Raw genomic sequence first — 25,714 nt, forward strand, 5'->3', positions numbered from 1 at the left:
CTATTGGCTCTGTATCTTGAGTAAATTACTTAACCTCTTTGTACTTTAGTTTCTTACCTCTATAGCACGGATAAAAAGAGTACCTACACTACAGCACAGTTTTGACGGTGCTTTTCTTACGAAAAGCTTCAGACAACATCTCCCTGGTACATTTAACGTACTCATGAAATGTAATGTGAGGACTTTGTTCTTTCCCCCTTTCTCCTCTGACCATCTAGTTCTTTCTCATACTGACTTCTCCCCCTGTCTTCCCATCATCTTTCTTCCTTTATTCTTGCTTTCATACCCCCTAGATGCAAAAGCCCAAAACATGAAAATACATATTTTAAAAGTTTTATTGAATACAATATATAGTTATATTCATAATTAAAAAGCAGGCACGCTTAGTATTTTCCATGTGTCTCTTCCAAAGCCCAGGCCACATACCAGACCAATTAAACCACATATCTGGGGATGGAACACGGGCATCAGTAGCCTCTGAGGCTCTCTAGGTGATTCTGACATGATTCCAGTGTGTACATAAGTTTGGGCACTGCCGGTTTCATGGCTGTCTGTTCCATCCGTATTGTCTTAGCTGCTTCAGCATATGGTTCTGATTCCTGGCTGGCCATTAGAATCACCTGAGAAGCTTCTAATTCATACTGAGTCTCAGGCCCCATCCTGGGTAAGGCCTGGATATTTCTAATGTGCAACCAGCATTAAGAGCCACTGTTCTAGAGGGATTGGTATCCTGGTAGGTCTTGTGATCAGGGCGACACCAGGCATACCCCCTCCACCCCCATGTCTGTCTTGAATTAAAATCCTTCTCTTCGTTTTTGAAAACTCCTATCTTTGTCTCCTTTCTGTTGCAAGCTGAGTATGGAGAAGAATATTGTAATGCTGATAAATTCTTGATATGTTTTACTCTCAGTATGGGATTGTGCTGGATGCAGGCTCTTCTCACACGAGTTTGTACATCTATAAGTGGCCAGCGGAAAAGGAGAATGACACAGGGGTGGTGCACCAGATAGAAGAGTGCAAGCTGAAAGGTAAGATGAAGGAGAAGGGGGGAGGGGAGACAGTGGGGCATGAGAACACGAGGAGAACATACATGAGAACATGTGTGGCAAGTGGAACTCATGAGAAAAAGGAAGTTGGGTAAAAGAACATAGTGGAGCTGCTGTTGTTGCTATTTTATTGTCATTATAAAAATAATATTGAAATCAGTCCTTAATGATGGAGCCCTTGAGGAAGAAACAAACTTAAAAACCCTTGAGTAATATGGTAGCTCCCATCACCTGGACACTTCTGTGTGCCATGCACCAAGTGCTGTAGATGCATTATTTCATCTTCACGGTCTCCCTTTGACATATGGAATATTAGTCCCATGGTTTAAAAATGAGGATCAGATGCCTGGGTGGCTCACTTGGTTAAGTGCCCAACTCTTAGTTTTGGCTCAGGTCATGATCTCATAGTTCATGAGTTCAAGCCTTGTGTAGGGCTCTGCGCTGATAGCACGGAGCCTGCTTGGAATTCTCTGTCTCCCTCTCTGCCCCTCCCTCACTCATGCTATCTCTTTCTCAAAATAAACAAACTTTAAAAAACAAAATAAAAATGAGGGCATTGAGCTTAAGAGAGGTTATGCCACTTGTTAAGGTTGCTTTGAGCTAGTAATTGATGGAACTGGGGTTCAAATGGAGATCTGCTCAACTTTGAACCCATGACTTCTCCAGTGGTTCTCAAATTTGAATCTTTAGCAGAGCCCCCTGGAGGGTTTGTTAAAACACTGATGCTGGGTTCCACCCCCAGAGTTTCTGAGGTAGGAGGTCTGGGACAGGCCCCAGAATTTGCATTTCTAACAGGTTCCCAGGTGATGTTGATGCTGTTGGTCCAAAGAATTATTACTCTTAATCTTGGTCCCCTAAGCTACAGCTTGGAAGAAATTTTCAAAAGCCTTTAGTTTTCACATAGGCACGGAAGGCCAAAATCATAGACTCCTAGGCCTGGAAAAGGACCTCGTGGATCATTTCAATCTTCTCATTTCAGTCTTCTCAGATTGAATGTTCAATGTTCTCAGAGAAGGAAGCAAAAACCTGGAAGACTAGTGACTTATTGGTAGCAACAGAACCAGGACAAGAATCTAGGTCTCTTAACTGCACTCCAGGCTCGATGCTACTCTGAATCACCGCATTACATACTGACTTTTGTTCCTAGTTAGTTTTCTCCTAAGGTCACAGAACAGGTTAGAGTTGTCCGTTCAGCTCCTTCCACTCCATCCACCCAATGCCCCAACATGCACTGAATGTTACCACACTGCACCATCCTCTTTTACCTTTATCTCTCTTGGCCTTCTGAGTCAGGGGCCCATTGTATATTTTTAGTCAGACAGGTAATCTAGCTCCAAGAAGATTGACTTTTACTTTGATGACCTGCGGGGTCCCCCAATTTTCAAAGTTTTCCAAGAAAGTGGTAGAGAGGAGATGTTTTCAAGAGAGCAAGTCATTTTACCCAGTAGCTTAATGTCCTCAAATGTTGGCCTCGTCCATTTTGAGACAGTACTTTAAGCATTTCTTAAAGCCCAAATCCCTCATTTTATTGACTTCTCGTTAATTCACTGTCTTCCTTTTTTTTTTTTTTTAAAGCGTTGCTTGTATTTTTTTAATTTAGTAGCTACCTTTCTTCTGAGACTCATCCCATGTGTGTCTGGCCTAACACACGCAGGGCTTTTCCCTTCTCAGAGAGAATTCTCTAATCAAATATTTAGATGAAAGTTGAGTGGAAAGCCTCCAGTTCTTGAAGGCTAGCCTTTTTGAATCAAAACGGTTAGCTGATAACTTAGAGCTGATTTTTCATTACTGTTAAGTAAATAGGCTCTTTTAAAAACCTGTGAAAGATATGGATAACATATCTGACCATTATCTTTAATTCACATTTTCACTAAAAAGCACTGACGGTGTAGATGTTTATTTTAAAGTGAGCTGAAATTGTTAAGCATAACTTCAAAAAGCTTAAGGAATCTTGGCTCTAATCCTCTTCTTAGCAACAGTTAGTTTTGCTCTAACACTGGAAAAATAGTTTCACTAGGGGGACTGGGTTTCAGAGTGGAAAAATCTCTGAGGAGACACGTATTCTAGCAAAGGAAGAAACTCCACTTCAGAAATTTTAGGTACTGGCCATGATCACATAGCTAGTTAGTAGCGGTTCCTGTCTTTTCAGTAAAAGCCAGTGCACCTTGTGCTTATTTTAATTTTTCTAGGCATTAGTGTTAGTTACAACTTTACAGGAGAATCATCAAAAAGCAGCTCTCTAGGGTAGCTGTCGATGAGATCCCCATTAAACTTTGAGAGAACCTGTAAGGAAGATTACGCAATTGAATGTGAAAATTGCGCCATCCAGCGGCAAAATTATTGAACAGTGGACAGACCCAGTCTGAGGCCTGAAAATAATTCTTATCAAGGCCAGGTTCAGAGAGTCACCCTCTAAGTACACCAACTTAATATATCGTAATATATCACATCATATATAACTTAATATATCACACCAAAAAGCTGTCTTCTTTGATGGTCTCTAAAGACACCAGTGTTTTGCTCTAATATTATCAAAGTGTGTCCTGTACTTTTAAAAAAGATTGTCATCTGCTTCTACATCTTTCCTTAGGTCCCGGAATCTCAAGATATGCTCAAAGATTAAACGAAATAGATGCTTATCTGACTGAATGCATGGAAAGAGCCAGTCAAGTGATTCCAAAGTCCCAGCACCAAGGGACGCCTGTTTACCTGGGAGCTACGGCAGGCATGCGGTTGCTCAGGTATAGAAACAGGTGGGGACAAAGAGTGGCTGGGGGTTAGGCTTGGCATTGTGAGAGCCTCTGAAGTTATGGGATAGTGCCACACCCCCCTAACACCCCAAATTTAAATATCCTGAATGGCAACACTTTAGAAAGAAGATCTCAGGAAGTGGGTAAAACTCCCAAATTCTTAGTATGTGTAATGGTGGGAGTTTAAAGTATGATTTTAAAAAGTCCTCTTGCCCGTCTGCCCCCAGAGAATTCAAGGGGGCAGGGGCACAAAGAGAGAAATGTTGAGCCTCTGTACTCTGGGATTTGAGACTACCAATTTAGCTGTCCAATATCTGGGAGGAGGAAGACCAGAGGAGACCCACAGAGGTCCCAAGACACAAATAGTCACAACTAGCACATCTTCATTGGTCACCACTGAGTACCCATGTGCGTTATCTTTTGTTCGTTCATTCATTCATTCAGCATGTTTTGCCTGCCTACTCTGTCCTGGGACATGAAAGTAGGTGACTCAGCTCTCAAGGAGATCAGAGTTTCGATACAGGCAATCAGTTCTTCAACAGAGGAGTGTTCAGAGCTGCTGTGGGAGCACATTTGGCCCTGCCCAGAATGGGAGGAGGAAACACAGGAACTGATTCATGAAGGACAAGCTGGAGGGTGGGGGAAGGGCACATTAAAGACAGAGAAGATGTCACGCATTCTATTACGTATGTTTCTCCAACATCTGTTATGTGGCAGACACTGTTCTAAGTGCTGGGGACACAGCAGTGAAGAGGACAGAGTCCCTGCCTTCCTGAAGCTTGCGTTCTAACAGAAGTGCAAATGTAGGGATGAGTGAGAGACCAGGGCATATTCAGAGGACCATGAATAGTTCTGCATTGATAGAACATAGACTGCATATAGTAAAATAATAATAAAAACAATAGTAATAATAGCTATGAAGCAGCTTGTATTTGTTGAGCCATTACTATGTTAGCGCTGTGCTTTGATTTAATCATTATAACTCTTTGAGGAGGTATTATTGGCTATTCTTAGCCAGATAAGGGAGCTGTGGCATACACGTGTAGAGTAACTCACGCAAATTCACACGCGTGGTAAGTGGGAGGATCAGGATTCTCAGTGGAATTCTGAAGAGGCAGGGTCCAGCGCATGAAGTGCCCTGTGGGCCACACTGGGAGTTTGGTGTTCATCTGGGAGATAATGGGTAGCCATTACAGGATGGTACACAAATGACGACACTGGAAGAGAGGTGGATTGGGAGGGAGGAGAACTGGGGATGAGGCAGCCACAGGAAGGGTGTGAAGCTATTCAGATGAGGGATGAGAGGATTCAGCTGTGGTTGGAAGACAGCATTCTCTGACCTAGAGGCTCTCAACATTGTGTGGTCTAGATCTCAGAAGCAGATGTATCCCATCTTCATTATGACAGCCCTGGAAGATCCCTTCTTTAGGTCTCAATGTCTCAAACAGACCCAAGAACTGAGATTCAATGTAAATAAGATTTTTTTTTTTTTCCCAGTCTGGCTCCAATGGAGGTTTGGTATCTGTCCCAGGACATTTGCCACCTGGTGTCTACTACAGCCCTAATTAAAAACCTCAAGCAGAGCCTGACTCTGAAACTAGCTAGAAGCCACCAGCAATGGCTAATGTAGCATTCGTCATCTATAGGTGTGGTGATAACCAATATCCAGCCATCACCGCCCCCCAAATTAAAATTACTTTGATTATATCTTGGAGCCAGGGAGCAACAACAAAAAATGGTATTTTAGGAAGAGCAGTCTATGTAGGGACTGGAAGGATTTGGATTTGGAGAGGGGGGACCAAAAGACTAGTTCTGCCTCACCCAAAAGGAGGGCTCCTCAGACAGCTGTGTGTGTGGATCTCTATCTCTGTTTCTTCCAGCGAGTTATGGTTCGCTTCCTAGGAGTGTTGCTGGAAGCTCTGACTGAAATGAGTACCTGTAGTTATTCAACAAAACCGGTAAACTCAGCTCTTCTTTGTGCAGGATGGAAAATGAACAGTTGGCAGACAAAGTCCTGAGTGTGGTGACCAAGAGCCTCAACAACTACCACTTTGACTTCCATGGTGCTAGAATCATCACTGGCCAAGAGGAAGGTGCCTATGGCTGGATTACTATCAACTATCTGCTGGGAAAATTCACTCAGGTGATTATCTCACAGCACCCAAGGGAGGTAGCTCCCAGGAGGTCAGTGCCATTGCTATCTCAGGCAGGATTTGGATCGGTAGCCAGAATGAATGATGGATGAATGGATGAAGTAATTTATCCCCACAGTTGCAAGGGTCACCAGCGGTATTCTGATGAATTTTAGTATAAGAACGTTTCCTCTTGGAGGATGAGGAAATCATACCTTCACCTTAGGGAGACAGAGAGGAAGTAAAAAATCTATCATTAAAAATAAAAATAGCAAATATTTGCCTAGTGCTGTGTGTCTTGTGCTGTGCTAAGCACTTTCCATGTACTGTCTGATTCCATCTTCAGAACAATATGAGGAATTCCCTCATTTTAGAGTCTCAAATTGAGGCCTAGAGAAGGTAATTATTCTGTTCCAGGTCACATAGCTAATGAGCAAATGAGTGGAGACTTGAACTTGAGTCTTTTCAGCCCACATTCCTTGTTCATAAACACTGGCTATGCCACTTCTATGTTGCTGCAGTCTGAGCTCTATCTTCAAAGTCCCTTAACCTGCTGTTGATCTTATCCAGATTCAGGAGCCCTCAGTGACCTTTGTGTCACCTTATGCCCCCTTTTCTTCACCTTAGAAAGTCCCTGAGTCCAAGATATAGTGTGAAACAAAGGTGTCCAGAAACTGCTACCACTGATGACTGTACTCTCTTTCAGAAACTGAGTTGGCTCAACCTGAAGCCAAATGGAGGCAATTCTCAGGGAACCTATGGAGCTTTAGACCTTGGGGGAGCCTCTACACAAATCACTTTTGTGCCCCAAAACGAGAGGATTGAGTCTCCAAGCAACGCTCTGCACTTTCGCCTCTATGGCAAGGACTACAGCGTGTACACGCACAGCTTCTTATGCTATGGGAAGGATCAAGCGCTCAGGCAGAAACTGGCCAAGGACATTCAGGCAAGTTTAACTGAATCCAGACCCACCCTCCCCACATCTGGGCCACCAGCCCCCACATCCTGTTGTTGTCTCTTTCTACTTCAGTAATTGGTCTGAACTTGGTTACTGTACTTTCCAAACCTTTTCAAACAGGATATCTAACTACATCTGGTCGACCCCTGTGAATCGTCCCATCCAGACATCACCTCCTGTGTTTGTTTACTGCACTGTCTCCAAGGACACAACTCAAATCCTTTCTTGGCAAATAATTTCTCACCCCTGTGGGCTTGACAGTGAAAACTACGTGCTAGAGTATTGTTGGGGGATTGTGCAATTTATAAGCTCTTTAGCACTTTTTAGTCTCCATTTCCAACAAACTGCAGAAAACAGGGCTGTTAGAAACAACCTGGAGAGAAGGAGAAAAACACTCAGGGAAAACAGAATTTATCCATCAACACTTCAAGTCTTTTCCCCAGACGCTTTTTGTTTCTTGAAGACAAGAAAAGTTAAACATACTCAAAATCATGTGAGTACCAGGCACACCCTGACACACACAGCAAGGATGTCACATCCAGCTGAGTCTTGTCTCCCCTGAAAGGACAACCAGTTCCCTGCTCTCCTCCAAAGCTCTCACTCTGGTTCTCAGAAGCACTGTCAATAAGGCACCTCCCATTGGAATAGGAGCTACTGAGAGATACCTACTGAGCCCCAAGGCTCTATTAAGCCTTTTTTCATACCAGCCCCCTTTCTTCTCTTGAACATACTGAGGTGTGGGTTAAAAGTCATTTTGGTACTCCTGGCTTAAATGCTTTAAGGCATTTTCAGCTGTTGGAGCTTCTGATTTTTTGCTTGAAAGTGGGGATGGGGTGTGGGCAGACTCCTCCTGGAGAACTACCCCAGCTTGGACTTGTGAGAGCCTTGAGAGTTTTCCTTGTGAATCTTTCATTTGTACTAAGCACTAGGGGACATTCCAAAATAATGGCATTTCTTCCAGCTTGAACTCTATTAGCTTTCTATGAATAGTGAAAGTTTATTTACATCTGATACCACTTCTGGTGCCTATTATACAAATCTGACTATTGCTAAGGGTGAAAAAGGCATGGCAAGGGTATATTGATGCCAACGCTAACATATTGTAAAATTCCTACACATTAATGAAGACAGAGTGGTGCTTTTGTACCCAACATATTTGCACATGATGTCTTCATGTGATTTTTCCATTCAGGGTACAAATGGAATCCTCAGGGACCCATGCTTTCACCCTGGATATGAAATAGTAATGAATGTAAGTGAACTTTACAGTGGCCCCTGCACCAAGAAATTTGAGATGACTCTTCCATTCGATCAGTTTCAAATCCAAGGCACTGGAAACTATCAACAATGCCATGAAAGCATCCTTGAACTCTTCAACACTAGTTACTGCCCTTACTCCCACTGTTCCTTCAATGGGATTTTCTTGCCACCACTTCACGGGGATTTTGGGGTAAGTTGTAAAATAATAAGGTATATTGATTAGGATGATTTGGGTTGCAAGTTATAGAGTATATGTCTACATGGTGTTTAAGTAATAGGATTTAGTTTTCTCTCATATGATAATAAGCCTTGAAGTAGATAATTCTGGGTTAAGTCTTTGTTTTAACAATGTTAGGACTTGGATCAGCTTTCTTATTATCTTCTTGCCCTTTTTTGTGGTGCTAAGATGGCAGCTTCTGTTTCATATGCAAAACTAAAGCAGGGGAGGAGGACGTTTCTCTTGCATACATTTCTGTCCAATTTTGCAGAAGTGCCAACAACTGTCTTTTCAGATGCCATTGGCCAGAATTTGATGAAATACACACTTCTAACCCATCTGTGAACAAGGGGGAATGGATTACCATGTTTGGTTTAGACTAATCCTTGTTCATCCTTGGAAGTAGAGAGTCTTTCTTACACATATTGTGTTCCTCTACATGGGTGAAATCAGGAATCTGTAAGCCAGAAGAACGAGCTGGCTGATGGATAGGCGCACCCATTGGGATCTGCCATAGGTGGCTTCATGAATGTCAGAAGAAGGAGAGGTAGCAGTTAGATGTCTTGGCTAAAGGTTTTCCTCTATAAATTCAAGTAGAAACTTAGGAAATCCCAAGGAAATACTGAAGATAGCATCATTTATACTACATTTTGATCAGCTGGGGGACTAGTTGAATCCAAGCTCCAAATTCCTTTTTAATTACTCTAAAATAAGACAAAATATTTGAGCAGAGGTAGAAGAGGTGCTGCTTGAACTACTCATGATTCAGATTTCATATTTTGGTCCTGGAGACCAAGCATTATAATCATAGTTTAGTAATAGATTGCAAAATTAGCTACCATCAATTAAGACCAATTATTAACTAATTACTTAATTACTTAAGATATCACTCATAGAAAAAAAAGGACTTTTATCTGCCTTCACACTCTTTTTCCCTTTCCCAGAAAACAGATCAGCATATGAGGAGAGAGGTTCAACTCTCCTATTGGACCCCCGCAGGAGAGCTTCACCCAAGGTCTCCTGGCTCAGCCCAATGTCACAGAAAGAGCTCCCTGGATAGAGCACAGGCCCTGTAGTAAGAGTACCTGCTTTAAATTCTGGATTTGCCACTTGTCAACTATATGAGCTCTTCATTCCCACGGTCTCTGGGAAAACAATAATGGGTGGTACCATGGATCCAGGCTTACCTTACCCATGGCCCAGACCATAGTTCCTCCTCCCCTCAAGGTTCCTGAGGGAAATAACATGCAAGAACAATGCCTGGCAGAGTAAGGCTTGGTGATTAGTTAGCTCCGAACCTAAATTCGTTACCAACTAGAACCTCACCTGGATGCCCTATAGCTGAACTGGCACTGGCAGCCCATATTGGACTTTTCTGAGCCAACGCAGTTGCCTTGGATCTAACTGCTGGAAGATAAAAGAGGGGGACACCAAAAGGAGGAAGGTAGCGAGGGGTGCTGGGGACAGCCAAGGGCCCTTTCCATTCCAGTCACTGATAGGAAGTACATCTGGAGGAAAAGAAATGTACTATTGTGTACTGACTTTTTAACTGTTCTGAAAGTTTCACCTCCAGGGAAATAGAGCCCAATTCTTGTCTTCAAGCATGAGCAAACCCTTTCTACTTGAGGGTGGTGGTGGTGGAATTTCTTGCCTTTGAATGTGATTCTTCCAACCAGGTAGGGAGAAGCAGAGTTGAAGGGGTAGAGGAGACTTGAGTTCCCCTTGAATGCCTTTTTGTTTGGTCTCTTTGTCCCTCGCTGAAATTGTTCTCCTTACAGCCTTCTGAACCTCTACTTGGCAGTCTCCTTAGATTAGCTCATTGTTTTCTTCTGAATAAGATCTTTTTTCTCTGAATATAGCCCTTAAGGTCAGCACTGTACCTGTACCTATTCCTGCTTTGGCAGTTTCTGTTACAGAACTTTTTTTTTCCCCTCTGTAATTTCTCCCTAAAGCCTAAACAAAACTTTTTTGGTCTGCTTCCTCATTTATAAAATGGGGACAGAATTACCTGTCTCCTTGCTAGTTGTGTGTGATAAGCCAGACAAGTGGTGGTGGACTAGTAAATGTCTAACAACCAGCTCTCTGGGGATGGAGGGGCTAAATTGTGGCATTTGCCAGTTTACATGGTAGTACTCCTACCATGGCCCATTTTAATCACCATAATATCAACTGGCCCAAAAACTCTTGAAATTTTAACAATTAGCTCTTGTGAGTGGATAAGAGCCACCTCCAGCATATCACCACCAGTAGCAGAAAGCTAACGTACCCTAGTACCATGTGGGCCCTTAGTAAGGTTAGCCCTTTGTCCTAATGGTCCTCACCCTCGGCTGTTATACCTGCAGAAGTTCCCACTGCCAAGTTCTTCATCTGGAAGCATAAATATTTGCAACACAAAAATCCAGTTGCATTCCAATTATTTCCAGGACCAATTAGCCTGGGTATTCTCAAGCCACAGAGAATTTGCAGGGAGGGAATGTTTGCCACAATTACATTCAGCGCTGGTGATTTAATTCTTACTCTTTAAATAGGGTATTAAAAAACTGTCGATGTTGTTTTTCTCAGTTTGACTACATTGGTTGCTAGACAGAATCCAATTTGTAGGCAAATCAGAAACACCAAAAAGGAAAAGGGAACATCTGTAGAGAATTATTTATGAGGTAATTTAGAAAAATTTTTTAAAGATCACATTGTATCATTTATATAAACAAGAAAGAATGTAAAACAAATTCAAGAGGGAACTGGAATTAAAGAACATTAAACACTTGTTTGTTTCCATATGTATACATATACTTGTGGGGGGGGGTGCGTGTGTGTGTGTGTGTGTGTGTGTGTGTGTGTGTGTGTGCATTTAGCTCTGAGCTTCTGAGTAGCCAAGGGGAAAAATAAGACATAGCAAGATACATAGTTTTCATTATACCCAGCATACTGGGTCCCAGGACAAAGCAGAGCTATTCCACAATTGATTCCCAAGGATATTTTATAAAGGAGATTTCATTAGACAATGTCTTTGACCATATTTTTTTTAATTGCAATTTCTTATAGCAACTATAAGCTAGAGGCAGAATATTAAAAAGCCAACTCAGTCATAGCAATTCTGTAATGGACTGAGGCAGTAGGTCTTTGATAGATACTCAGCTTGATAGAAGGGAAGAATTCAGAGTAGCTGGAAAAGGGGGAGACATGTATCTTTCAAGTCCTCTTCCATAAATATCTAAGCTGGAAACTGGAAGATGGGGAGCTGACCTTTTGAGACTATATGTTCTCTAAAGATGGCCTAGAATGTTACTATTCTCAGTTGCTGTTTAAATATGGGCCCACAGGCTATAGACACCAATCAATTAAAGGTTTATAAAGTAAGGCTAATTCCTAACATGGAGATTAAGAAACTGATCACAGATTTTGACCTCAGTAGTACAGGCCATCCCCCTTAGTACCTAAAGGCAAAGTCAGGAATTCCTAGAACTAAGTCAGCATTTCCCTTAATAATTGCCTTTAGGTCCATTCTGGCAACAGAATGTCTATCTGATGTATGGAGTCTCCTAAATCATACCCCAAGAACAGAATCAGAATGATTTTTTTTCTTCCAGACTTTTAAAGAGTCATCTACCACAGCCATAGGAAGAAACTTGGTGATGTATCCTTGAACCATCTGATTTTGAGCAGTGTATCCTCATGAGGTATTAAAAGAAGAAGGTGGTTTTGTCATTCAGTATAATTCTTGGGATTATGAATAGAAGCATTCTTTTTTTAAAAAACTTTTAAAATGTTTATTCATTTTTGAGAGACAGAGACATAGTGTGAGTTGGGGAGGGGCAGAGAGAGAGAGAGAGGGAGACACAGAATCTGAAGCAGGCTCCAGGCTCCAAGCTGTCAGCACAGAGCCCAATGCATGCAGGGCTTGAACTCACAAACCAGGAGATCATGACCTGAGCTGAAGTCGGACACTCAACCGATTGAGCCACCCAGGCACCTCCCCAAATAGAAGCATTCTGAATAGGGTTAAGATTACTTTTTAATTACATAATATAAATAAATAAAGGAAAAAATACTCACCCTAAACGTTATCATCCCATCCCATCTCATCAGCACTTAATTTTTGTGAGTTCAATTCCAATGCATGTTTGTATAAACAATATTCCACCCTAGAAGAGACTTTTCCAAGGGATGTAAGAGGCCAGCTTAGATATTAAAACTCACCTGAGTGGGTTTCTGAAGAGCATATACAGCCAGGAAAACTATCAGTTAGGCCTTGACACATGAAGACTTTCAGAAAAGATTGACAGATATATAAAATGAAAAAACAAGTATGAATTTGAGTATGAATGGTTCCTGAGCAGAAGAGAAATAGATGACCTTATTCTGGAGCACAACTGCCCAAGAAAGAAAGGTGAATAAACATATTCCCAGCTCAAACAGCAAGCAGGATTTGCCCCTGATTCTAAGACTTGATCTCTATTGTGGCTACAGAGAAATAGTAATTTCTATAGTCTATTTCTATACGGAATATAAAAATAACATTATGATCTGAAAAAAAAAGTTAAAAATATGTAAAGGAGATGACCTCATCAGGATGCAGGAGACCGAAGGGGAAGGACCCAGAAAGAGAAGCTGGTCAAACATCTAGAGCCAAGATGAAAAGCTAAGACAGGTGTTTCTCATAATGATCCATAAACAGATTCTGACAGTCACATTCAGGTGCGTGTTAACAAGGCTTTTCTTCCTTAAGGAATATCAAAACCAGACTGCGGATCGGGTCCAGCCAGGACACCTAAACTATGAGCAGTTTGCTGAAGGTGTCCTGCAGGGATAAAACATTAAGAAAGCTAACTCTTTATCTTCCCAGTTCCTGTGGACATAGATGTGGCTGAGGAGATTAGGGCTGAGAGAGTTTAAAACATTACTTCAAATTTGATTCAGGTATTTGTAATAGAAGGGCATATTTGTATTTATTTTATTTTCTATTCCTTATATAATGGCATTATTTCACAGTTGCATATTGCTTACTTGATTCTATTTTGAGAAAGGACTCTGAATCATAACCTGCACAGTCAGGTCAACAGCTGGCAGCAAAATATAAGGATTGTCTAGACCAGCCGTGTGTGTGTGTGTGTGTGTGTGTGTGTGTGTGTGTGTGTGTGTGTGTGTGTGTTAGTTAAAATGTACATAATAGAAAATTACCATTTTAACTACTTTCAAGAGTACAATTCTGTGGAATTAAGTACATTTACGTTGTGCATCCATCACCATCATCTACCTCTAAAACTTTTTTGTCTTCCCAAAAACAAACTCCACTCATTGAACAAAACACTAATTCCCACTCTTCTTTCCCCTCTGCTCCTGACAATCACCATTCTGCTTTTAACTGCTCTGAATTTGACTATTCCAGGTACCTCGTATAAGTGGAATCCTGTATTTGTCTTTATGTGACTGGTTTATTTCACTTAGCATAATGTCTTCAATAGACACATCATTCTTAACTCTTCAGGGGATCACAAGACTCTTTGGAGAATGTGTTGAAAGCTAAGGATTTTCTAAGCAGAAAAATGGATGCTCAAATTTTGCATACAGTCTAAAAGATATCATGGTTCCTTGAGATGGACCTTTGAGCCCCACATTAAGAACTCTTAATCTAGAACAAAAGGTACCTAGAAGCCAGAGATTAAAGTAGAACCACAAGCCCAAGCAGGGCAGTGGCTTGGAATGAATGTCACACAAGTGTTAGAGGTGAGTCTGTTTAGATGGATGGGAAGCAAATGTAGACACATGTGCCAGAGACAGATGATCCTGAAACTGATGCTATGCCTGCCTCTAAAATGCTTCCTGCCAGGGCAGAGCAAACCTAATATCTAGTAATACAAGCAGGTCAGCCACACTAGAGAAGCGAGTTTACATGTGTAGTCAGGTGAGAACAAGGAGGGTAGGAGAACATGTCAAGTGGTCAGTTTGGGGCGGAATCTTGAGACTAAACTGTAATACTTGTTCCTTCTGTGACTACAAATACTTCATTTAATCTTTATTCCAAAGTACTATCAATAGGTTTTTCATTGAATCTTTGGAAAATGATTTGACAAGCCCCCTTTCTTCCTTTATAGACAATTTTGGCTTTGGGTTAATTTTCTGGATTTGTTTCCCTGGAAACGTGATAAAGATGGGAGTGCCAGTTATATTACTAGGCAACAGTTCTTATGAAAAAAAAATGACCCCTGAAACAAATTGCATCTGGACTAGAAGAAATTAGAAAATGAACAATACCTACTCTATGGACTTCTCTAATCTGAATAAAGGCTCTGTGTATGTGGAGTATGTAACAAAAGGCTTTATTTTTATAGCACTTATTTATTGTCCATCATACCATCTGCTACTTGTTTGGGTTGTGCTGTCTTCCACTAGAGGGCAGGGATTTTCATCTATTTCCATCACTGCTTGGAACATAGTTGTTATTCAGTAAATAGTTGTTGAATGAATGAATGAATGAATGAATGATATGCAGCCAAAAGTCAAGGAAGAGGTGGAATGAAAAAAAAAAGGCTATTGAATTTTCCAATTAGGAGAGATTTTAAGGAGCATAGTTTCAGAAGCCATGTCAAAGTAAACAGAAAGCTCCCTGCGAGATGTTCCAAAGTTGGGGGAGCAGGGAGGAGGGTTGGTAATTGATATCACAAAAACAAGAAGAAACTTGAGAGAAGATAGACGCTGCACTGAAACCAGCTAAGTTAAATTGAACAGGAATACATGTATTGCATTTTTGTATAGATTAAAAGTTGCACAAAATTTGGCTGGCTGGCATGGGCATGGTCTTTATAGGTTGACATGTCAGTCTCCCCCACTGTGGGGAAGAAGGGAAGGATGGTATACTTTTTATCTTTTTATTTCTAGGCCTGCCAGAATGCCTGGAATTGTATATTTCAGTAAGAGCACTTTAGTATTTGGAATATTCTAGGGAGATGACCAGCATGCACAGAATGGAGGTGGAAAAGCATGTAGCATGTTCAGAGACCTATAAGTACTTCCATTTGTTTCCATGTGGGCAGGCAGGAGACTTGCCTCTAATATTCCAAAAGTTTTCCCCCAAGCTTAAAGATAGCGTTTTGATCATTAGATGCCTTTGTCTGAGGTTTATGATCTGTAAACTCAGTTGTGTATAGTACAGGAAAATGATGGTAATTTTAGGAAGATTAAAGATGAAGATATGGTTCAGGGGTTTGGAAAGAAATAATTCCAGGCTTTGGAGGAAATGAATAACCCTGTTTGAGGGGCTTATAAAGTACCATTTTTGGGACTCAAAGAAAATAGAGCATATTTTAAGCTTTAGGGAAAAATTATCTCCTACAGTTATAAAGTGTTAAGAGTCTTTTTGAAAGAAGATCTCATAAGATCTGTATAGATATTTTAAAATTTTTAGGTCTGACATACTTGCAGTAAAGTGTGTACATTTTAAGGCCATAGCCTGATAGTTTTTAAGGACTACACCTGTGAGTCCATCATCTAGATGAAGATATAGAACATTCCCAGCATCCTATAAGGTTCTGTTATCCACTCTCCCAGTTGACACACTCCCTCTAAAGATACTTACTAGCCTGACTTCTATCCGGATAGATTAGTGTTGCTAATTCTTGGAATTGTAGTATGTATTCTTTTTTGTCACACTTCTTTCACTCAGTATTGTCTGAGATTTATCTATGCTGTTGCATGTAACAGTAGTTCATTCTTTCATTGCAATGTTGTATTCCTTTGCATGAATACACTAAAACTGGGGTACCTGGGTGGTTCAGTCAGTTAGGCACCTGACTTCAGCTCAGGTCATGATCTCAGGTTCATGAGTTCAAGCCCCGAACTGGGCTCTCTGCTGTCAGTTCAGAGCCTGCTTTGGATCCTCTGTCTCCCCTTTTCTCTGCTCCTCCCCGCCCCTCTCAAAAAATGAATAAACATTTTTCAAAAATACACTAACATTTATCTATTCATTCTATAGTTAATGGACATTTAAGTTGTTTCCAGTTTGGGGATATTATGTACCACTTTATGAACACTCTTTTAGTGCATATTTCTACTCACAAAATATATTTACCTTATGACCAAACATTTTGCCCTCAGGAAATTCTCTCAAGGCAAAGGTTCAAAGATGTAAGTATATTGTGGCATTATTGATAATAGTGAAATATTAGAAAGCCTAAATACTCATGAATAGGAGAGTAAGTAAATTATGATATAGCTATACATAGTAACCTTTTATAGTCATTTACATGGGTAAGGTAAAATCTACAGGGAAATTTGCCCATGATGTATTATTATCAAGTGGAATGAAGTAGGATTATAAAACAATGTGTCTAGTATGATAACATTTAGGTAAAAATATATACATATATTTTAATATTTTACATATATATTTGCTACAGGGATTAAGCAGAAAAATTGTTAAAAGTGTTTCTCTCTAGGGAATGGTTAGATGAAGGGGAAACTTTTATTTACTTTTTATTTTTCTAATGTTTATTTTTTAGAGAGAGAGAGAGACACAGTGTGAGCGGAGGAGGGGCAGAGAGAGAGAGAGACACAGAATTGGAAGCAAGCTCCAGGCTCTGAGCTGTCAGCACAGAGCCCAATGCAGAGCTCAAACTCATGAGTGGTGAGATCATGACCTGAGCCGAAGTAGGATGCTTAACCCACTGAGCCACCCAGGCACCCCAGGGAAACTTTTATTTTTAACTTGTAATAATTAAATTCTATACAACAAACGTGTTACTTTCTAATAAGCCAGAATTCTTAAGACATATGTATTTTGAAGGGAAAGAAATGAAGAGGGTAACTTTTATATATTGAAAAATAAGTAAAAGCAGGATTGAGATGCTAAGGGAGGTTTCTGTAGTTCAGGCAACAATCTTCAAGAGTCTATGGCATGCAGAGCTTTGGGGGTAGGTGGTGGCATAGACCAGGAGTTCCTGCCGACAAACTATGTATCCCACTGAAGATTCAATATTTTGCATTATCTGCCTACACAAATTTTCTATTTGTTAATGTTTTTCACAATAATTTTTACTTATCTAAAAAGCAAATGTCATGCCTTAGCAAAAGCAAGAGGATTTTTAGGTGCTTAACTCATTAAGCCTTTTGCTGGTAGAATGAGCTCTAGGGGTAATTTTGGAAAGTCTTCTGAAATGTTACAACTTAAGGAAATATTAATTATAAAAATTAAGACATGGTTATTATTAAAAAATCAAACTATACAAAAAGCTTAAAGATCCAACTATATGTTCCACAAGAAACTCACTTTAGACTTAGGAAACTCGCATAGGCCAAAAGTGAAGTGATGGAAAAAGATATTCCATGCAAGTGCCAACCAAAAGAAAGCAAGGGTGGCCATACTTAATCAGACAAAACATATTTTAAGTCAAAAATTTTCACAAGAGTCCAAGAAGGATATTATATAATGATAAAGGGCCAATTCACCAGGAAGATACATTAATTATAACTATGTATATACCCCAAATCAGAGCACCTGAGTCTTTTTTTTTTTTAATTTTTTTTTTTACATTTATTTATTTTTGAGAAACAGAGTGAGACAAAGCGTGAACGGGGGAGGGACAGAGAGAGTAGGAGACACAGAATCTGAAGCAGACTCCAGGATCTGAGCAAGCGGTCAGCACAGAGCCTGATGCGGGGCTCGAACCCACAAACTGTGAGATCATGACCTGAGCCGAAGTCGGACACTCAACCGACTAAGCCACCCAGACGCCCCCACCTGAGTCTTTAAAGCAAACATTGATAGAACTGATGGGAGGAAGAGACAGCAATATTATAATTGTAGGAGAGTGCATGAGCGGGGGAGAGGGGCAGAGGGAGAGAGAGAATCTCAAGCAGGCTCCATGCTCAGCATGGAGTCCTATGTGGGGCTTGGTCCCACGACCCTGGGATCATGACCTGAGCCAAAATCAAGAGTCAGACGCTCAACTGACTGGGCCACCCAGGCGCCCCAGTGCCTCACTTTCAATAACAGATAGAACAATAGCAACTTGAACCACTCCATAGACCAATAGACCTAACAGGCCAATACAAAACATTCCATGCAAGGGCAGCAGAATATATATTCTTCTCAAGTGCACATGGAACATTCTCTAAGATAGATCACATCTTAAGTCACAAAATAAATCTCAATGAATTTAAGAAGACTGATATTATACCAGGTATCTTTTCTTTCTTTCTTTTTTCTTTTTATAAAGTTTATTTATTTTTGAGAGACAGAGAGCACAAGCAGGGGAGGGGCAGAGAGAGACACACAGAATCTGAAGCAGGCTCCAGGCTCTGCGCTCTGAGCACAGAGCCTGATGCAGGGCTCAAACCCACGAACTGCGAGATCATGACCTGAGCCAAAGTCAGATGCTTAACCAACTGAGCCGCCCAGGTGCCCCACCAGGTATAAAATTCCCCACAATGGAATAAAACTATAAATCGATAGCATAAGGACACTGGAAAATTCACAAGTATGTGGAAATTAAATAACACACTTTTGAACAACCAACATCCTCAACAAAATACTAGTAGACTGAATTCAACAGTACATGAAAGGCTCATATACCATGACTAAGTGGGATTTATCCCTGGGATGCAATGATGGTTCCACATACAAAAATCAACTGGTGTGATATACCATATTAACAGAATGAAGGATGAAAACCCACATGATCAGCTCAATAGATACAGAAACAGTGCAGAGCCTGCTAGAACTCACAAATGGTGAGAGCTGAGCTGAAACCAACTGACTAAGTGCCCCAATACACAGTTTTTTAAAGATGGGATTTTTAAAACCTGTTCCTTTCTCTTCTCTTCTCCTCCCTCAACTTTCTTTCTCCCTGACTCTTCCATTAAAATTATAGAGAAAATTAGTTACCCGGTAGCTCAGAAATGCACATCAGCAACAAAGCAGCAGCAACAAAATGATACCTCTTTCAGGAAGGAAGCAGCTTTGGGGGCAGGAATATCACCTGGTTCGTTAGTTTACTCGACAGAGATTTCCAGGCACCTTCACTACGGGTTCGGCCTTCTGGAGAGTGAGTCAGTGTCCCCCTGTGTTGGACACAGTGCAAAACTGCATTTTCTGTTGCAGGCATTTTCAGCTTATTACTATGTGATGGAGTTTTTAAACTTTACATCAGAGGAAACCCCTACTCAGGAAAAGGTGATCGACAGTATGGAAAAGTTCTGCTCTCAGCCTTGGAAAGAGGTAAGTGACTAGAAATAGCAGCTTTCAGTATTGCCCCATGCCCTTGACGTCACAGAGGATGTAAGTCTGTTCTTTAAGTCCTGCTAACCTGACCAAGATCCAGCAAACATGTTAGAAAGGCCCAGAGGGTGCTCTTAGGTAGGAGTGAGTGCATCAGCCATTTCTTGATAACTGGACACACAATGGCTTAAACAAACATGGTCTTACTTTTCTCACCTAATACCAAGTCTGGCAGTTGGCAGCTGCCGGTATGGGGTCAGCAGTTGACTCTATCTAAGCCATTACTTCTTCAATTCTGGTTTTGGTTTGGTTTGGTTTGGTTTTAGTTTATTTATTTATTTTGAGAGAGAGAGCATGAGCAGGAGAGGGGCAGAGAGAAGGAGAGAGAGAGAACCCCAAGCAGGCTCCACACTGCCAGGACAGAACCCGAAGTGGGGCTCAAACCCACGAACCATGAGATCATGACCTGAGACAAGATCAAGAGTAGGATGCTGAACCGATGAGCCACCCAGGCGCCCCTTCAATTCTCTTGTTATGCCTATCTTCTCATGGACACAAGTTGTGGCTTCAGAGATCACAGTTACGTTCAAGGTCAGAAGGGTAGAGCCAGATACATCTGTCCCATTTTTCAAGAAACTATAAGCTATCCTAGAAGCTTCTGAGCAGTCTTTCTCTTACTTGTTAGCCAGGACTGGCTGGGAAAGCAGGGTGCAGGATATTAGGACGGGCTTAGAGCTTTAGATCCAGTGTGAGGTACTCCCTGGACTGGGCATGTTGTCGCACATTCCCCTTCCCAGCCCCCAATCAGAGTTGTATGAGCAAGGAAGACAGGCAATTCACAGAATCTGCTATAAATGCCGTTGTGTTAAGACCCTTTCTCTACTGCCCAGGTCCAAGGTATCTCCTACTTATTCATAAATTTGAAGCACAAGTTTTTTCTTGTCTGAAGCACTGAGTCATTCAAAATCTAGTACTTCTTTTTTTTTTTTAATGTTTATTTATTTTTGAGACAGAGAGCATGAACCGGGGAGGGTCAGAGAGAGAGAGGGAGACACAGAATCTGAAGCAGGCTCCAGGCTCTGAGCTGTCAGCACAGAGACCGATGCGGGGCTTGAACTCACGGACCGTGAGATCATGACCTGAGCCGAAGTCGGACGCTTAACTGACTGAGCCACCCAGGCACCCCCAAAATCTAGTACTTCTTGATGAAAGTTTCCAGGGAGGAGAGAGCTATGGGGTCTACTCTAATCAAAAAAGATCATCTAGGGGTAGGTCAAAATAACAGCTGTTTTAAGTTGACAGGGTTGCAAATGTGAATGGTGCTTTCATTCTGAAGAGGTGTAATTAATTAAAAATGGGTGCTCTTCTCCTTGGCACTGACCAGAAAAGGAAGGAAGATTGTGCAAGAGGCTCGGACTTCTCCCTCATATTCTGTCTGAGTTAGAACAGGAAGGAAGGGTATTCAGAGCTTTCTGAAAGAGCCCCTCAAAATACCTCAGCACTTTACAGCTAACAAAACACTCAGGGGAGCATGTATTACTATCTCATAGAACCCAGTGGAGGAAAAGCTTCCATAACAGACCCTAAACTGTGAGCCCCTGCATCCGCTAAAGGAGTGCAGCCCCCTCCTAAGGCCCTCTGGAGAGGCCAGCGCTCAGGCCTGGCTGGGCTGGGCCTTTCTCAATTGCTCAGCTCCGATGGTGAAAAGAGGGCCATGGAGAGGTGTCTGTTGTACATGTGTGATATTTCCTTCACTTCACTTCCAGCTGAAGACATATTTTGGTGATGTGAAGGAGAAGTACCTGAGTGAATATTGCTTTTCTGGAGCCTATATCCTCTCTCTCCTTCTGAATGGCTATCATTTCACAGCTGATTCCTGGAAGAATATTCATTTCATGGGCAAGGTAATTTGGGTACTTGCTGGGTTGTGGGCTGATTGGGTGACTGAGGCAGCTTTGGGCTTGAAAGAGGTAGGAGTCAGCCTGTTAAGTTTGGCCTGGTGTCCTGTTCTACCATTCACCTGTAACCCAAGCTGACATTTTGTGTCAGGCCCTCCTATGTTGACCGGCCAGTTGAGGATAACCTATCTAAGGAGCACTACCTGTATTCTGGGCCTCTCCTTTCTGCTCATACAACAGTGACTAATTCCTTATAAAACAAACAGTGAGATATTAAAGTAATGTAACAGAATTTCAGTAGCCTCATTGATTCTGTTTGCTGACCTCAACATCCATCCCAAAGGCCATCATCCCAAATGATTATCCCAAATCATCCCAAATGATTATCATGGCTTCTCATCAGGGCTCATCAAGATTGACTAAATTGAAAGCTTAGTGTAAAGAAGGAGATGAGTGACTGTGAATGGGGGTCTTTGCTTAGAAGTCAGGTTAGCGTCAGCCTTACAGAAGCAGCCTCACGGCTGTGCTTTACCAGAGCGCCACCTGCAGGTATCCAGGCATAGAGAAACATTTACACTGATGGGCAACTCTCTACCTTTTTGACCCATACCCACTAATGGCAAAACACAAGACTCCCTTTATTAAATATGGTGACTTCAAGCAAAGCAAAGCATTGAAGCATAGGGCTGTAGCAGCCTTAAGAATACTGTTTTCACTATTCTTTTGTCAATGTTGACCTTGCTAATTCAAATGCAAATCTTTTCCTTGTTTTAATATCCTGGTCTTTCATTTTGTCACAATTTATTTTGTCTCTCTGAAGGATGTGTTTATGTCAAATTTATGAGTGATTTCTATTCTTTGAACTTCGGTGAATGGGCTAATATGTCTAAACCCCAGGTGGTAACTTCTCTAACTCTGAGCCTTCCTTGACCCTGCCCCCACCCCTCCGCCCCCATAAAGGGAAGTCAGATAAGGTTCCTGTCCCCCACCAAGAGAAGTGGACCTTTTACAAATTATTCTCAGCACTGGTAAAGGTTTGGGGAGAGGAGCATTTCCACATGGAAATTGGTTGGAATGTGAATTGACACAACCTTTCGGGAGACTGTTTTGGCAATATGTGCTAAGAGCCCTAAAATACACACATCATTTTATCCAATTACTCCATTTCTAGGATTTATAAATAATTGGATAAAGTGAGTAAAAGTAAACATATAAGGCGGTTCATGCCAGTGATGATGCCTTGAGACATGAGCTATACAGTTTAATTACATGTTCTGTATGAAAAAAACATGCACAGAGAAGACTTGGGAGGCCGCAGCACAAAAAGGTAATAGCAGCAACTTCTGAGTGATCAAATATAGGAAGTTTTAATTTTCCTTTTTAGGATTTTCTGTACAACCTCATTTTCCCACCATGACCATGCACAACTCATGTAATAAAAACATTTTCAAAATTATTTATTATTCATAGACTATCTGTATTCCAGTATGTTTTGAGGTGACTGGAAAATATCCAAGATGGCAGGCCCAGGGCGTGTTTTTATCTTTAATAAGAATCCTTTCTCATGCATATGTACAGTCTTCCAACTTCCACAAAGTAACACAGACTTGCTGGGATTATTCCCCAGTCTTTCCTCTTTGAATCATAAAGATGTCCTGGTTACATATGGATGAAGTTCCTGGGCCTGACATAGATGGTAAAGACCAGAAACAGTCTTTATTCTCTTATCTTTTGACCAGAGAACTTTGTAAGTTCTTCTTGGCAGAAGCAGGAGAATTGAGCAGTTATTCACCAAATGCCCTTCTGAATTTCAGGAATATAACAGTGAGGCTCCCCAACTCACCTTAATCACATGCTCTGGCTCCATTTTCCCCACAACCATTTTCCCAACTTAGAATGTAAACACGATCCATTAAGAGAACTGGACACAGCCCTCTCCACCTGCTGTTGCTCAGTGTTATGGATGGGATTGTGTGAAAGCTCATCTAACCCTCTGGCCAGAAACAACAGCCTTTCCCCCACTTTGCAGATCCACAGCAGCAGTGTCGGTTGGACTCTGGGCTACATGCTGAACCTGACCAACATGATCCCCGCTGAGGAGCCGCTGTCCACACCTCTCTCCCACTCCACATATGTCTTCCTCATGGTCCTCTTCTCCCTGATCCTGGTTGCAGTGGCCATCATAGGCTTGTTTATCTTTCACAAGCCTTCGTATTTCTGGAAAGACATGGTATAGCAGGAACAGCTGAAATCTGCTGGCTGGAGAAAAAAACTTGCCCAGGGAGCATTTTCCTCCACAGTGGTGTACAAAGTCATCCCTCCTTGCTCACCAAGGCCAGTCTTGACCAGCACGGAGCTTCCCTGGCTTTTGCTGCAGCCTTTCCATGGGAGGTATTCACCACCACCTGCCTCAAGGACTACCCTGCAGACGTCGTCTCTTTTGTGAGTCCTTCCCATCTCCCCTTTTCTCTTTTGTACTCTGTGCTTGTGTAGGTCTGGAAGACCTGCTGCCTTTCATGATCTTAGCTCTATAAAAGAACAATCCTGACTTTGTCCTGAAGAACTGAGGGTCCTGCATCCTGCGCTGGGAAGCTGTGCTGGCTAAAAGAAGAATCTCAGGAACCGGTTCAGCTGTACTCACAAAGACCCTTTCTTTCTCCTGTTGCCCATTTATTAAGAACGCCATACAATGCCTCTGGAGAGGGCAAACACACATCTCATTCCCAGCCTGCTGTTTGCACAGGAGAATTTTCTAGACGAGACAAATATGTGCTAGAGCCAAAGAGTCTCGCAAGGGAATTTATGTGCTTGTGTAATTAATACAATACTTGAGCCAATCCAAAACAGGGATGTGGATGAGTTACATGTTCCTCGGTGATGCCAAAATGCTACAGAACAGGACCCCCAGACCAGAGATTTTTTTTTTAAAAGCTGATGTGACATATAAGCATTCAGATATAAGGGCATACTACATGGTAGGTAAACATGTCAGGAAGAAAAATACAATTACAATGAAGAATTTGGAAAATGCAGCCTTCAGTGTATCTATTGGGCTTTTATTTTTATTGTAATAAAAATACATATAACATGGAGTTCACCATTTTAATGTGTACAATTCAATTGCATTTAGCATATTCACAGTGTTGTGCAACCATCACCACTATCTAATTCCAGAATATTTTGCCCACCCAGAAATTAGCTGGAGACAAGACCACCCCTGGGTGGGTTCAAACCATCAACCTTCTAGTTAATAGCCAAATATGCTAATCAATTGCACCACAAGATGCCCACTGAGTTTTAAAGCCACTCCAGGCCTTACTGTCACAGGGTTTAATTTAGTGAGAGCTACAGCATGCCTTTTCACTGCCATGGCATTTACTCATCAAAGCGTGCCAGGAACCAGGTCTGAAAGTGTTGTTGCCACTCCTGTCACACAAGAATGGGATCTCTTTACTTATTCCATGGACTATTTTGTGGGAGAAGCAGCAGCTATGGACCTTGTCACATAAACGTGAAGAGACCCTGTACCTTCTTCCTTTAATGACTGCTATAAGAGTTACCTGTTGAGTAGCGTGGAGTGGTGATGTGTTACTCTGACGTTGTCCCAAGCTCCCATCTCTGGATCTGGGGACGACTGTTGAGCTGATGCAGGGAGGAGGTGGGGTGGGGGAGGAAAAGCTTTCCCACAAACTGGAAGCCAAATGCCCTTATATGTCTTGGATAACTAAGTCATTTTTTTTTTACAACATCCAGGTGAATACAAGCTTAATAAAACTGAGAACAGGAACTTTCTCTTTTCTGCTACTCACAGTTGAACTTGTTGTACTTTGATTAGGAATAAGAAGCCAAGTTTGGGCACGTTTAAACTCTTTTTATTAGAAGTGGCTCTGTTGTCACAGCTAGTATTTATGGAGCATTTGTTGTGTCCCCATGTTCTGTGCTTCCATGCATTACGTCCATTCTCTCATTCAATCCCTACAACAATCTGAAGAGAGCCACTACCACTCCCATTTCACAGAAGCAGACTGAGGCTCAGAGAGGGTAAGTCACTTGCCCAAGTGGCTGACCTAAGGCCTGCAATGCACTTAGCCATTATTTTCTCTCCCAAATATACTAGACTGTCTCTTTATAACTTCTAAGCACACACTTAACTCTGTATGAATACAGGGATCACAGGTATGGTAGAAAGGGAAGTAGACATATGATCTCTTCCCTGATGGACCTGTGACTTAATATTGCTT

At 41.6% G+C, this 25,714-nt stretch overlaps 1 protein-coding gene across 7 annotated transcripts in view; it reads left to right on the top strand.

The window, feature by feature from the left end:
• The window catches only part of ENTPD1 (ectonucleoside triphosphate diphosphohydrolase 1), a 91,070-nt gene extending 66,545 nt beyond the window's left edge, over positions 1–24,525 (top strand). For 5 of the 7 annotated variants that reach the window (XM_007080116.3, XM_042959998.1, XM_042959999.1 and 2 more), the window contains exons 3-10: positions 911–1,028; positions 3,637–3,787; positions 5,780–5,939; positions 6,635–6,874; positions 8,079–8,336; positions 19,459–19,575; positions 21,342–21,479; positions 23,503–24,525. In XM_007080116.3, the coding sequence (XP_007080178.1) occupies positions 911–1,028; positions 3,637–3,787; positions 5,780–5,939; positions 6,635–6,874; positions 8,079–8,336; positions 19,459–19,575; positions 21,342–21,479; positions 23,503–23,709 (1,389 nt within the window). In that variant the 3' untranslated portion in view covers positions 23,710–24,525. Of the gene's footprint in view, positions 1–910; positions 1,029–3,636; positions 3,788–5,779; positions 5,940–6,634; positions 6,875–8,078; positions 8,337–9,307; positions 9,439–11,950; positions 11,967–16,858; positions 16,894–19,458; positions 19,576–21,341; positions 21,480–23,502 lie in introns of those variants that run through there. The other 2 variants (XM_042960001.1, XM_042960000.1) reach the window with 2 other exon arrangements.
• Positions 24,526–25,714: the final 1,189 nt, after the last annotated feature.

This window comes from Panthera tigris, chromosome D2, assembly GCF_018350195.1.
Source record: "Panthera tigris isolate Pti1 chromosome D2, P.tigris_Pti1_mat1.1, whole genome shotgun sequence".
Lineage (NCBI taxonomy): Eukaryota > Metazoa > Chordata > Mammalia > Carnivora > Felidae > Panthera > Panthera tigris.